Below are 15,795 nucleotides of genomic sequence, written 5' to 3' on the forward strand. Positions count from 1 at the left end.
AAACACTTACCTATAAAATAAACCCTAAGCTAGCTACAATATAGCTAATAGTTACATTGTATCTAGCTTAGGGTTTATTTTTATTTTACAGGCAAGTTTGTATTTATTTAACTAGGTAGAATAGTTATTAACTATTTAATAACTACCTAGCTAAACTAAATACAAATTGACCTGTAAAATAAAATCTAACCTAAGTTACACTAACACCTAACCTAGCCCTACAATTAAATAAATTAACTAAATTAAAAACAATTAAATAAATTAAATTAGCTAAATCACAAAAAAAACACTAAATTACTGAAAATAAAAAACAAATTACAGATCTTTAAACTAATTACACCTAATCTAATAGCTCCATCAAAATAAAAAAGCCCCCCCCCAAAAATAAAAAACCCTAGCCTAAACTAAACTATCCATAGCCCTTAAAAGGGCCTTTTGCGGGGCATTGCCCCAAAGTAATCAGCTCTTTTACCTGTAAAAAAAAAAAGAAAAATACAAATACCCCCCCAACAGTAAAACTCACCACCCACACAACAAACCTCCAAATAAAACCCTAACTAAAAAAACCTAAGCTCCCCATTGCCCTGAAAAGGGCATTTGGATGGGCATTGCCCTTAAAAAGGGCAGTTAGCTCTTTTGCGGCCCAAACCCTAATCTAAAAAATAAAACCCACCCAATACACCCTAAAAAAAAGAATAACTATTTAATAACTATTCTACCTAGTTAAAATAAATACAAACTTGCCTGTAAAATAAAAATAAACCCTAAGCTAGATACAATGTAACTATTAGTTATATTGTAGCTAGCTTAGGGTTTATTTTACAGGTAAGTATTTAGTTTTAAATAGGAATAATTTAGTTAATGATAGGAATTTTATTTAGATTTATTTAAATTATATTTAAGTTAGGGGGTGTTAGGGTTAGACTTAGGTTTAGGGGTTAATAAATTTAGAATAGTGGCGACGATGTCGGGGGCGGCAGATTAGGGGTTAATAAATTTTTAGGTGTTGGCGATGTTGGGGGCAGCAGATTAGGGGTTAATAAGTATAATGTAGGTGGCGGCAATGTCCGGAGCGGTAGATTAGGGGTTAAAAAATATAATGTAGGTGGCGACGATGTTGGGTGCGGCAGATTAGGGGTTAATAAGTGTAAGATTAGGGGTGTTTAGACTTGGGGTTCATGTTAGGTGTAAACGTAAAATTTATTTCCCCATAGGAATCAATGGGGCTGCGTTACTGAGTTTTACGCTGCTTTTTTGCAGGTGTTAGACTTTTTTTCAGCCGGCTCTCCTGCACGAGCACGTACAACCAGCTCACCGCTGACTTAAGCAGCGCTGGTATTGGAGCACAATTTTGCTCAACGCTCACTTCTTGCCTTTTAACGCCGGGTTTGTAAAAACCCGTAATACCAGCGCTGCAGGTGAGCGGTGAGAAAAAACTGCTTGTTAGCACCGCACAGCCTCTAACGCAAAACTCATAATCTGGCCGATTGTTTGTAATTGAGTATTTTTGCTGAAACAAATATTCATGTTTTTTTTAAATTTATTGCAAAAAAAGGTTTCCATTACAAATAAGCAAACTTTCAATCTGAAATGAAAATGAAAAAACTATCTTGGAATAATAATTGTACATAAGAAACAAACTCTGGTATCCAGAGACAAACCTCAGCTATGTATTCATTATATAAAACAAAAATTGTTTGACATTAAGCAAGGTGTTGGGGGTTTTTTTTAACACGTGTCATATTTTTTCACAGACAGGCACCGAACATCCAACAATTTAAATGGAATTACAGATGATATTTAGATCACCGAGTTTGTGTGTCCATTTGCGAGTCTTGAGATTCTTCTGCAAGTTTGTCATCATCTGGGAGGGGGGGGGGGGGATAAAAATATTAAAAAAAAAACATTTTAAAGCAACTTAAACATAAAATTAATGCCAGACAATTAATATGTTCAAATCAAACATTAGCTGAAAAATAATATGCAAGTGTATTTATATTATTTTCATAGTTTTTATCCCTTTAAATATTGAGGAAGTGTTAAGATTGGGCACAATGGAGTAATGGGCTCCACCATATTGAAACTTAGGTTTCCCCAGGTTTAAAAGCATATGTTATCTTATTTCCTCTGCTAAGGCCAGTTAGAGACATTTATAAAGGAGTTATACTCGAATAAATATCTCACAGATGACAATAGAATACTGAGAGGATAGACCCCTGTATACAAACAAGAGGGGTACGGGCTTTATTTACACTGCTAGACGGATTCACTAGAAGTAGAAAAAACTCTGGCATGTTAGTATTATTTAGTGAAGTCAATATAATTATATTGCAGCCATTTTATACAATGGTGTGACTATGCTTCATCACATAGGAAATATATATATATATATATATATATATATATATATATATTAATATTAATAATCCAACAGCAATGTTGTAATTTTAAAATAGATAAGAAAAATCTAAACAGCATATTTTGTTTTAGGGACATTATACTTTTATTATATATATATATATATATATATATATATATATATATATAAATATATATATATATATATATATATGTGAGAAAGAGCAGTAGTTATACATATTATTAATAGTATTTATGCATAAAAAAAGTTAAGTAACAGCTAAATGTTATAGGATCAGTAAACACAGTAGGTTTGCATTATCAACAAATACATGATAAAAAGACCATGCAATAGTACTTAGTCTGAAATTCAAATGAGTAGTAGATTTGTTTCTGGCAAATTTCAGTTATATCTATTTCCACTCCCCCTGTACCATGTGAGAGCCATCAGCCAATCACAAATGCATATACTTATATTCTGTGAATTCTTGCACATGCTCAGTAGGAGCTGGGGCCTTAAAAAATGTAAATAATAAAATACTGTGCACATTTTGTTAATATAAGTAAATTGGAAAGTTGTTTAAAATTGCATGCTCTATCTGAATCATGAGAGTCTAATTTTGACCTGAGTGTCCCAGGACTCTTCTGCTCGTTGGCTGATAGGGACAATTTACAAAGAGAAACAATATATTTTTCAGCATATATTTTTCAAAACAAACAAAGCACTATAGAGGGAGGGCCCATGGGCCTATTGGAGCATGCAGAAATTAGTTACATTTAATTTGAAACATTTATAAACAAAATATATACATTTAAAATGTTTCCCTTTAACTGCACTACTCTTAGCTAATTGGAAGTCAAATATTAATGAATCACCAATGTTTCTTTACATTTCTAATTTTTTTTATAAAACACAACTGAAATGAAAGCCCTCAAGAATATATTAAACATATATATTACATAGATCTGAAATAAGCTGTACATACATAAATAACTCATGATAATTCCTCATTAATAATACAATTACTTACTATCCAGTGTTTGCTGAAGTTCATGGATGGTACTCAGGAGAACGTGGAATTGTTTCCTTCTTAATTCCAGCTACAGCATTAAAAAAAAAAAAAAAAAAAAAAAAAAAAGAAAGAAAGAATATGATGAATTCTATCCACATTAAACAAAACTATTAAAGCTCTACCCAACAAACTAAACATGTATTATCTTCCATGAGTGACAGTGACATTATGCAATGTATCACAGGGACTCTTTAAGTGGACAGGGGAATGACAATGTGATCACTATGCATACTCATCTCTCCAACACTCGCCAATACTCTTTGCTTTAAGTCAGTATTTTGTTGAGAGCCCACAGATGTTCTTATTCTCTCAGGTTAGTCAACTGCATAAAACACTCTAAATCCCACATGTATGAGACATACGTGAAAGCATCTCTTCTTCATCTCCTATTTGTAGCCATTTTTTCAATACTCATACAAGCCTGCAACATCCTCAGCATGTATCCAACACTCTATTTAAAGGGACACTGAACCCAAATTTTTTTCTTTCATGATTCAGATAGGAGTAAATTAGAACGTTGCTTAAAATTACACGCTCAGTTTTTCTTCATTCTCTTGGTATCTTTATTTGAAAAAGCAAGAATGTAAGCATAGGAGCCGGACTATTTTTGGTTCAGAACCCTGGATAGCACTTGATGATTGGTGGCTACATTTAGCCGCCAATCAGCAAGCGTAACCCAGGTGCTGAACCAAAGATAAGCTGGCTTGTAAGCTTTATATTCTTGCTTTTTCACATAAAAATAACAAGAGAACGAAGAAAAAATTATAATAGAAGTAAATTAGAAAGTTGCTTAAAATTGCATGCTCTATCTGAATCATCCATTTAACGGCTGAGGACGTGCCAGGTACGTCCTATATGTGGTGTCAGTTAGTGACCAATGACATGCCGCTTTCAAGGTATTGCAGTGATGCCTCAATATTGAGGCATCACTGCAATACCTTTTTTACCCACCGATGCAGAGAGGACAACTCTGTGGCCCTCTCTGCATCGGCCAGCAACTGCACCAATGGTAGTTCCGGCCCTGATATAGTCTAAACATAAAACTTACAAGAAAAGTTGTCATGACCTTAATACTTATAGCAGTGACTAATAGAGAGGATATGACAGAAACTTTCAATGATATTAAGGAACTTAATACAGGGCTTGACGCACCCATGAGCCACTGGTGACTTAAAAGCAACACCAGACTGAGAGGTGATGATCTCAAGATGGAGGAAAACAGGTCCAGCGGTAATTTACATAAAGAGTGGCTGATCTATAGAACAAATTTCCAATAGATGTGTAATGGAATTAAAAGAAATGTGTGTAATAAGCATAGGAATAACAATATTAATCATACACTTGAGAAAAAAATATGGAAAGACATACAGGGGCCGATTTATCAAGGACCGCTGCTCCTTAACGGTTCCGCTGCTTCTGAGGCTGCAGTCTGCAATCCATCCGATTCTATACGATTGGGCCGATTGACACTCCCTACTAGCGATGTCTGTTGGACATGATACGCTACAGCGTATCATGTCGGACAGACATTAATAAAATTGGCCCCACAGGGTCTTCTGGTTCTAACCTGTGGTCAAATTTTTTTCCTAGGCCGTTATCACATATTTACCAGATCCCTCATTTAGCACTAAGGAACATACTTGTGCACAACACAAAATATTTTAGTGTACATAATATTAAACTTGCTGACTTAATAAAAAGCAACCTCACCTTGTCTTCCACACATTCTTTAGTATGTAGCAGCTGCTGTAGCTCCTTGCTTAAAGAATCCAGCTGCCTGTAGGGAAGTAAATCTGGTATGAATACATATGCAGTTATCAACTAGTTCTATTTTATCATTTTTCTTATTTAATTCTTGCATAAATTGTTCTCCCATCTGCGTGCGCTCTTCTGGTCAACAAAAATCACAGATGGGGTGTTGGTTTCTGTTGTGAATCTGATATTAACTCTTAAATATACTTGATACAAAAAAAAACATTTTAAAATGTACACAAAGGTTTTTTTTTTAATTTTGAATAGATGCATTTTCTAATACACTTGTAAAAGTTACCATTTCGGTTAGAGCTTTTACTGTACATGTGTAGCATATCTAAATATGCTTTGAGCATTAGCTTTTTAAACAGAATGTCTGCTTGGTGCGCCAGTGGAGGTTGGTAAAATGTACATTGAGTAATTGTTGACAAAATAGAAAGCACTGCCCCAGTTCTATGAACAGAAATGCAATTTAAACTGCTGGAGCACGGACAATATCTAGATATTCTCCTTGTGCCTACCCACAAAAGAAGTTCACACTAAAACAGTGATAGTTTTTAAAAGAAGCATTATTGCCAGTATCAGTGTATTGCAAACATGCTTTTATTCAAAACAGAAGAGTGTACTGTCTATTCATTATCAATATTCAACATTTACATACAGACTATATGCTTTATAACCAAGGATAACATTAAAAGAACATAACATTATACAGGTAGCCCTCAGTTTACGCCGGGGTTAGTTTCCAGAAGGAATGGTTGTAAATCAAAACCGTTGTAAATTGAAACCCAGTTTATAATGTAAGTCAATGGGAAGTGAGGGAGATAGGTTTCAGGCCCCTCTCAAAATTGTCATAAGTAACACCTAATACATTATTTTTAAAGCTTTGAAATGAAGACTTTAAATGCTAAACAGCATTATAAACCTAATAAAATAATCACACAACACAGACTTCACTTGCATTTTTCTGCAAACAGTTCTTTATAAATCAGTCCAAATTGGAATGCATAGAGACAGGAAGATCTTGTTCCTTTGAAATCTGCTCGATAGCTCAGGTCTGGTTAAACTGATTAATTTCAGCTTGCTTGGCTTTACTGCATCACAAGCGGACAGCTCCACCTACTGGCTATTTTAATAAAGGCACTGCTTCTCAATGCTTTCAATAGCAGTCACATGACTGGAAAAAAAGGTTGTTATTCTGAAACGATGTAAATGGAACCGTTGTAAAACGAGGGCCCCCTGTATTGCTAAACAGTAATTCCCAGACTTCCATTTAAAGATATACTTACTTCAGTGTTTCATGTCTATCTGGATGATGCTGTATTACTTTGGCTAAAGCATCATATTCTGGGGAGGAAAAAAACATCAGTCATTATTCATTTGAAAAAAACAAACAAAAAAACCCCCATAACAAACCTAAAAAAAAAAAAAAATTTACTGACCGATTATAAAAATAAAATAAAAAGGCAAATGGGGACATGTAACGGACAAGGATGCATCTGTTGTATGTATGTATTGGGTACTTGTAAAGCGCGGCTAATCACCCGTAAGGGTCTCAAGGCGCTGCTCATTTTATCGACCTTGGAAGGATGAAAGGCTGATTGGACCTTGCCGGGGATCGAACCTGCAAACCCTTGGGTTGCTACAGAGCTCAGCCACAGTGCCTTAGCATGCTGAGCTATCTGTTCTGGACACAGTGGGTTTGTACTGTCAGCTACAACATACACCTGGGTACCAGATATCTCAAGGGGTATTGTATGCAATATGTTTCCCTGTTCCATGAGAAAAGGATATTTTAAAATAGTTTAATGGATACCTTGGGCAAATGAAATTTAGTTTTATTTTTAGGATTATATGGGCTTGTTCATCTCCACCAAACAGAGCTTTAAGAGCTCTCTCTATCAGCCAATGAGCAATGTACTTTTAAATTTAGAGAATATTGTTGTCACTATTTTATATATTATTTTTTTTGCTTTATCTAAAAGAAAACACAAATGCCAGACCACCATAAAAAAATAATCACACTGCACACAAAGTGATGCCAAGCAAAGCAGCTAGAAATCATCTGATTCAGGAAATGCGATTCCTATCACCAGACGCTTATCTGTCTAGAGGAATCTGATTGGCTGTCGGCGTCCTGACGCACGGGTTTATATGCGTGAGCCGATTGGCTGAAGATGACATTTTTAATCTTGCAGTGCTCAGCTATGCAAGCCATCGCCAGCTGACGTGCGCGAGGTAAGTTGGAAGACACACTGCAGGCAAATGGGTTATTTAATTTAAAAAGAGACAGTCAAGTCAAAATTAAACTTTCATGATTCAGATAGGGCATGACATTTTAAACAACTTTCCAATTTACTTGTATTATAAAATTTGCTTTGTTTTCTTGGTATTCTTTGTTGAAAGCTAACCTTAGGTAGGCTCATATGCTAATTTATAAAGCCCTTAAAGGGACATTATACACTAATTTTTTCTTTGCATAAATGGTTTTGTAGATTATCTATTTATATAGCCCATAAAGTTTTTTTTTTTTTAAATGTTTAGTTTTGCTTATTTTTAAATAACATTGATCTGATTTTCAGACTCCTAACCAAGCCCCAAAGTTTTAGGAGAATACCGTCAGATACCTACTCCAGCTTGCTTCTGTTTGTGTAAAGGGTCTTTTCATATGCAAAAGAAGGGGGAGGGTCTTATTTCTAACTTGCAGTGGGCTTTCCAGCTACCTTTTCAACAAAGCTAAACTGAGAGCTTCTAAGTAAGTTTTTAAATGGTTTTATACTGGATTTTTATATCAGTATCTGTGCATATTATTTTTTTTAGTAGTGTCTATAACATGCAGTTATATGAAAATTGGTGTATACTGTCCCTTTAAAGGCCACCTATCTCAGTTGTGACAGTTTTTCACAGCTAGACAGCACTAGTTCATGTGCGTCATATAGGTAACATTGTGCTCAATCATATGGAGTTATTTATGAGTCCGTACTGATTGACTACAATGCAAGTCTGTCAAAAGAACTGAGATAAGGGGGCAGTCTGCAGAGGCTTAGATACAAAGTAATTACAGTTGTAAAAACATAAATTATGACTTGCCAGATAATTTAATTTCCTTCTGTATGGGAAGAGTCCACAGCTGCATTCCTTACTTGTGGGAAAAACTGAACCTGGCTACAAGGAGGAGGCAAAGACACCCCAGCCAAAGGCTTAAAAACCTCCCCCACTTCCTCATAACCCAAGTCATTCTGCCGAGGGAACAAGGAACAGTAGGAGAAATATCAGGGTGAAAAAGGTGCCAGAAGAATAATTAAAATGTAGGGCCGCCCATCAGAGAATATGGGCGGGAGTTGTGGACTCTTCCCATACAGAAGGAAAAGAAATTATCTGGTAAGTCATAATTTATGTTTTCCTTCTTAATATGGGAAGGGTCCACAGCTGCATTCCTTACTTGTGGGAAACATATACCCAAGCTCTAGAGTACACAGAATGCTAACCGGAGGGAAAAAAAAAAGAGAGGGGGACCCTAATCTGCGGACCCTAATTTGCAGCTACCCTGCAAATCCCTTCTCCCGAAGGCTGCTTCAGCAGAAGCAAAAACATCAAACTTGTAAAATTTGGAAAAAGTATGTAAGGAGGACCGGGTAGCTGCCTTACAAATCTGATCCATAGAGGCCTCATTTTTGGAGGCCCAACAGGAAACCACTGCTCTTACAGAATGAGCCGTAATCCTCAGAGGAGACTTATGTCCCGCTGACTCTATGCTAAACGGATGACACTCAGCAGCCAAAAGATAAGGAAGTCTAAGAGGCCCTCTGACCCCTACGCTTCCTGGAAAGGAGAACAAACAGCGAAAGAAGTTAGTCTAAATTCCATTGTTGTCCTGAAGATAGAACTTCAAGGCACAAACCGCATCCAGAATTACGTTATAAGCGTTCCTTCAACAAAGGAGGATTAGGACATAAGAAAGGAACCACGATCTCTTGATTGATGTTGCAAAATGACACAACCTTAGGAAGAAAACCTAACTTGCTTCGAAGAGCAGCCTTATCAGCATGGAAAGCCAGATAAGGAGGAATGCATTGCAAGGTAGCACTCACAGGTACTCTGTGTGCCGAAGCAATAGCCAGTAGAAAAGGAACCTTCCAAGACAAAAATTTGTCTACTTCATGCATAGGCTCCAAGGGAGCCCGTTGCAAAAAACTTAAAGAACAAGATTTAAACTCCAAGGAGCAGTATTAGATCTTGACACAGGCCTGATCCTAGCAGAGCCTTAACAAATGACTGCACATCTGGAAGCTCAGCGAACCTCTTGTGCAGTAACACAGAAAGGGCCGAAATCTGTCCCTTTAGGGGACTTGCAAAAAAGCCCTTCTCCAGTTCATCCTGGAGAACAGAATAAGTAGGTCCTCCACACCTTATGATAGATGCAACGAGCTACCAGCTTACGAGCTTGAATGAGAGTAAAATTAACTCTCTCAGAAAACCCTCTCTTGGCTAGGACTAAGCGTTCAATCTCTACGCAGTCAACCTCAGAGAATCTAGATATTGATGAACAAAGAGACCTTGGTCAGCAGATCCCTGCGACAAGATAACTTCGACGGAGGAGATGAGGACATCCCCACTAGATCCGCGAACCATATCCTTTGCGACCAAGACGGAGCAATCAGTATCACCGACGCCTGCTTGATTCGAGCCCCTACACTGGGAAGCAGTGATAACGGACGGGAAAAATAAATTAGATTGAACCTCCAAGGCACCGCTAATGCATCTGTTAGCACCGCCTGAGGATCCCTGTACCTCGACCCATATCTGGGTAGCTTGGTATTGAGACGTCATAAGATCTTCCTCTTGCAAATCTCCGCAAACACTCAGGATAGAGAGACCATTCCCCCCCGGATGAAAGTATTGTCTGCTTAGGAAATCCGCTTCCCAGTTGTCCAAACCCAGAAAGGTGAATCGCTGACAGCGAAAAAATGTGGGTCTCCGCCCACTCCAGAATCCGGGATCCTTCCCTCATAGCTAGGGAGCTTCTCGTTCCCTCCTGATGGTAGATGTAAGCCACTGAGGTTATATTGTCTGATTGGAACCTGATAAACTGGGACAAACCCAGCAGATGCCAAGCCTTCAGAGCATTGTATATTGCCTGAAGATGCAAAATGAGATCGGGAGGGAGCCATAAGAGGCCCTGTGCCTCCCTGGCACCCCAAACAGCTCCCCATCCTGACAGACTTGCAACCGTAGTCGCAATCACTCAGGATGGTCTTAAGACGGACATCCCTCAGGACAAGTGATCCAGACAAAACCCGAAGAGAGGGGTTCTCTTGATCGGATGTCCAGAAAAATCTGTTGAGACAGATCTGATTATCGTCATTCCACTGCCTCAGCATGCACAGTTGCAACAGTCTGAGGTGAAACCTGGCAAAGGAATGGTGTCCATGCTGGATACCATGAGACCAATCACCTCCATACACCGAGCCACAGATGGCCTTAAGGAGGTCAAGAAAGCAAGACATGCTGAAGCTAGCTTGCAACATCTCTGGTTCTAATATAGTATCCATGATATTCTGTCCTGGTACTTGATACTTAAGAACTCTATCGTCCATCCATGGGATCGAAGAAGACAGAGGAGAGATTCCAAATGGTCCACTCTTCGAAAAATTTCTTGGAGCCGTAGCTAGACTCAACGAAAATGCAATAAACTGGTCCAGGAATGCAAACCTTAAGATCTGGAAGTGGTCCTTGAGAATTGGTAAGTGAAGGGAGCATCCTTTAGATCTATCGTGGTCCTGAACTGCCCTTCCCAAACGAGGGGAAGAATGGACCTTATTGTCTCCATCTTGAACGAGGGGACATATAAAACCTTGTTTAAGCACTTTAGGTCCAGAATCGGACGGAAAGTTCCCTGCTTCTTTGAGACCACAAAAAAGTTTGAATAGTATCCCAAACCACTCTCTGCAATAGGCACCAGGACAATAACTCCTAAGAGGACAGATCCCGTACGCACCCCAGAAAGGCTTCCCTTTTTTCTGGTCAGGAAGACAGGTTTGAGAGGAGGAATCTGCCCCTGGGTGGCAGAGACTTGAAACCTATCTTGTAACCCTGAGCTATGACATCCAGGATCCATGGATCCTGCATGTCCCTGAACTAAGCGACTGAAAATAGCAACAGTTTGCCCCCTACACGATCCAGCCTGTGACAAAAGGCAAAGAATTACTGGGGTTATGAGGAAGTGGGGAAAGTATTTAAGCCTATTTAAGCTGGGGTGTCTTTGCCTCCTCTTGGTGGCCAGGTTCAGTATTTCCCACAAGTAAGGAATGCAGCTGTGGACTCTTCCCATATTAAGAAGGAAAAGTATATTAATAGAACAGTGCTGGTTATGCAAAACTGGTGAATGGGTAAAAAAGGGATTATCTATCTTTTTAAACAATAAAAATGTTGGTGTAGACTGTCCCTTTAATAACGGAAATATGTTCCCACATTTGAGTTTTTAAAGGGACATACTACTCATATGCTAAATCACTTGAAAGTGATGCAGTATAACTGTAAAAAGTGGACAGGAAAATATCACCTGAGCATCTCTATGTAAAAAAGGAAGATATTTTACCTCACAATTTCCTCAGCTCACCAGAGTAAGTTCTGTGTAAATAGTTATACTTCAGCTGCTGTCCAGCTGCAGGTATAAAAAAAATATAAGAAGAAATGAACAGCAGCCAATCAGCATCATCAGTGCTGAGGTCATGAACTCTTTTACTGTGATCTCATGAAATTTCACTAAACTCTCATGAGATTTCATAGTAAACTTCCTTAAACTGAATAGGGAAATAACATGAGAGTGTATGAGGCTCACTCCCTTGCCAGTCCGGGGACAGACATACTGATTTGCTGCATAAAGTCCTTTACAATGGGGTGTGAATATTTAGGACATTTTGAAGTAAAATAGCTTTATTTTTTACATAGAGATGTTCAGGTGATATTTTCTAGTCAGCTTTTTACAGCTATACTGCATCACTATCAAGTGTTTCAACATTTGTGTATCATGACCATTTAAGTTTATGCTTCTTTAGTCAATAAACTATTGCCGACAATGGCCTCAATCCAATCCATCAGACACACATGTGTAAACATTAAAAGGGACATGAAACCACATGTTTTTCTTTCTTAATATCCTAAAATGGGCCTAGATCATTACCTTGGGTTGTCTACTAAAACAAAAAAAATATATGGTTTTGATAGATAAATAAAAAAAGGCTCTATTTCAATTTAAATAGAGTGATAGCAAAAATGCTAAAAATTCTCTGGTATTTTGGGCAAGTTCTTCTCAGAAATTCCTGATATTGGGTGCAAAATTATTGGAATGGCTTAAAGGGATATAACACCTAAAAAATTTCTTTTGTGATTCAGACAGAACATAACATTTTTTTAAAAAATGTCCAATTTACTTCTATTATCAAATTTGCTTTGTTCCCATGACATTCTGTGTTGAAGAGCTACCTAGGTAGGCATCTGGTGCACTACACGTCCGGAAAGAGTGCTGCCCTCTAGTGTTCTTGCAAAACTGCTGCAATATAGAGCTCAAGAAATGGGCAAGCTCCTAAGCATATGTCCCTGCTTTTCAACAAAATATACCAAGAAAATGAAGAAAAAATGATAATAGAAGTAAATTAGAAAGTTGTTTAAAATTGCATGTTCTGTATAAATCATGTAAGAAAAAGTATGGGTTTCATATCACTTTAAAACAAAAAAGAAATAAAAATATCTCACACTTAAAATGGGACAGTAAAGTCATAATTAGACATTCATGGTTAAGACAGAGCATACAATGTTAAACCACTATCCAATTTACTTCTATTATTTAATTTGCTTCCTTCTCTTGTTATCCATTGGTAAAAGGTTTATCTAGGTAAGCTCAGGAGCAGCAAAGAACCTAGGTTCTAGCTGCTGATTGGTGGCTGCATATTTATACAGATTGTCATTGGCTCACCCATGTGCTCAGTTAGAAACCAGTAGCGCATTGCTGCTGCTTCAACTAATGATACCAAGAGAATCAAGCAAATTTGATAATTCAAGTAAATGGGAAAGCTGTTTAAAATTGTAAGTTCTACCTAAATCATCAAAGGAAAATTGTGGGTTTCATGTCCCTTTAAATTAAGTGTTACTTAATTTACTTAATTATGGTATCTTACTTGAAAAGCATACCTAGGTAGGCTCAGGAGCACCAATGTAACATAGTAGATAGATAGGGTTGAAAAAAGACCTTAGTACATCGGGTTCAACCTATACAAATCTAAAATACTTACAAAAAGTTCCAGTTAAGCTTAAATAACCCCTCTAAAAGGTGGCCCATTTAATGCTAGCAATCATATCCATTAATTTTGTTTATATACAGAAAAGTATCCAGACTATTTTTAAATGTATCTAGGGTATTGGCATTCACTACCTCCTTTGGTAATGAGTTCCACAATGTTATTGCTCTTACAGTGAAAAAACGTTTCCTTTGCAGGAGAATAAATCTCCTTTCCTCCAACCTTAAATTGTGACCTCTTGTCAGAAACAATTTTCTTGGAATAAACAGAGCTTCTGCCATCTCTGTATATGGGCCTTGAATATATTTATATAAAGTAATCATGTCACCTTTCAAGTGCCTTTTTTCTAAGGAAAACAGAACCAGTTTGGCTAGCCTCTCCTCGTAGGTTAAATTCTCCAATCCCCTTATTAGCTTTCTGGCCCTTCTCTGAACTTTTACTAGTTCTGCAATATCTTTTTTTGCGATCGGTCCCCAGAACTACACTCCATACTCAAGGTGAGGTCTTACCAGGGCATTATATAGTGACAGAAGTATGCTTTCCTCCCTTGAATCAATGCCTCTTTTAATACATGCTAGTATCCAATTAGCCTTTGAAGCCGCTGCCCTGCATATTATTTCCATAGTATTACTGGAAGCTAGCTACTGATTGGTGGCTGCACATATATATCTCTTGTCATAGTCTCACCCATTGTGTTCAGCTAGCTCCCAGAAGTGCGTTGCTGCTCCTGAGTCTACCTAGGTATGCTTTTCAAAAAGACACTAAGAGAATGAAACCAATGAATTAGGAAGTTGATTACAATTGTATGCTCTCTCTGAATTCTGAAAGAAACATTTTGGGTATTGGCATTCACTACCTCCTTTGGTAATGAGTTCCACAATGTTATTGCTCTTACAGTGAAAAAACGTTTCCTTTGCAGGAGAATAAATCTCCTTTCCTCCAACCTTAAATTGTGACCTCTTGTCAGAAACAATTTTCTTGGAATAAACAGAGCTTCTGCCATCTCTGTATATGGGCCTTGAATATATTTATATAAAGTAATCATGTCACCTTTCAAGTGCCTTTTTTCTAAGGAAAACAGAACCAGTTTGGCTAGCCTCTCCTCGTAGGTTAAATTCTCCAATCCCCTTATTAGCTTTGTGGCCCTTCTCTGAACTTTTACTAGTTCTGCAATATCTTTTTTTGCGATCGGTCCCCAGAACTACACTCCATACTCAAGGTGAGGTCTTACCAGGGCATTATATAGTGACAGAAGTATGCTTTCCTCCCTTGAATCAATGCCTCTTTTAATACATGCTAGTATCTAATTAGCCTTTGAAACCGCTGCCCTGCATATTATTTCCATAGTATTACTGGAAGCTAGCTACTGATTGGTGGCTGCACATATATATCTCTTGTCATAGTCTCACCCATTGTGTTCAGCTAGCTCCCAGAAGTGCGTTGCTGCTCCTGAGTCTACCTAGGTATGCTTTTCAAAAAGACACTAAGAGAATGAAACCAATGAATTAGGAAGTTGATTACAATTGTATGCTCTCTCTGAATTCTGAAAGAAACATTTTGGGTATTGGCATTCACTACCTCCTTTGGTAATGAGTTCCACAATGTTATTGCTCTTACAGTGAAAAAACGTTTCCTTTGCAGGAGAATAAATCTCCTTTCCTCCAACCTTAAATTGTGACCTCTTGTCAGAAACAATTTTCTTGGAATAAACAGAGCTTCTGCCATCTCTGTATATGGGCCTTGAATATATTTATATAAAGTAATCATGTCACCTTTCAAGTGCCTTTTTTCTAAGGAAAACAGAACCAGTTTGGCTAGCCTCTCCTCGTAGGTTAAATTCTCCAATCCCCTTATTAGCTTTGTGGCCCTTCTCTGAACTTTTACTAGTTCTGCAATATCTTTTTTTGCGATCGGTCCCCAGAACTACACTCCATACTCAAGGTGAGGTCTTACCAGGGCATTATATAGTGACAGAAGTATGCTTTCCTCCCTTGAATCAATGCCTCTTTTAATACATGCTAGTATCTAATTAGCCTTTGAAGCCGCTGCCCTGCATATTATTTCCATAGTATTACTGGAAGCTAGCTACTGATTGGTGGCTGCACATATATATCTCTTGTCATAGTCTCACCCATTGTGTTCAGCTAGCTCCCAGAAGTGCGTTGCTGCTCCTGAGTCTACCTAGGTATGCTTTTCAAAAAGACACTAAGAGAATGAAACCAATGAATTAGGAAGTTGATTACAATTGTATGCTCTCTCTGAATTCTGAAAGAAACATTTTGGGTTTCATATTCTTTTAAGTGTACAAGGTTTTT

At 37.7% G+C, this 15,795-nt stretch overlaps 1 protein-coding gene across 1 annotated transcript in view; it reads right to left on the reverse strand.

Annotated features, from left to right (window-relative positions):
* Positions 1–1,522: 1,522 nt before the first annotated feature.
* The window catches only part of THOC7 (THO complex subunit 7), a 28,592-nt gene continuing 14,319 nt past the window's right edge, over positions 1,523–15,795 (reverse strand). Inside the window, exons 5-8 of the mRNA XM_053720998.1 lie at positions 6,473–6,530; positions 5,142–5,208; positions 3,390–3,459; positions 1,523–1,864 (exon numbers count right to left, since the gene is read on the reverse strand). Of these exons, the coding sequence (XP_053576973.1) occupies positions 1,806–1,864; positions 3,390–3,459; positions 5,142–5,208; positions 6,473–6,530 (254 nt within the window). The 3' untranslated portion in view covers positions 1,523–1,805. The remainder of the gene's footprint in view (positions 1,865–3,389; positions 3,460–5,141; positions 5,209–6,472; positions 6,531–15,795) is intronic.

Source organism: Bombina bombina, chromosome 7 (assembly GCF_027579735.1).
Source record: "Bombina bombina isolate aBomBom1 chromosome 7, aBomBom1.pri, whole genome shotgun sequence".
In the NCBI taxonomy this organism is placed as follows: Eukaryota; Metazoa; Chordata; class Amphibia; order Anura; family Bombinatoridae; genus Bombina; species Bombina bombina.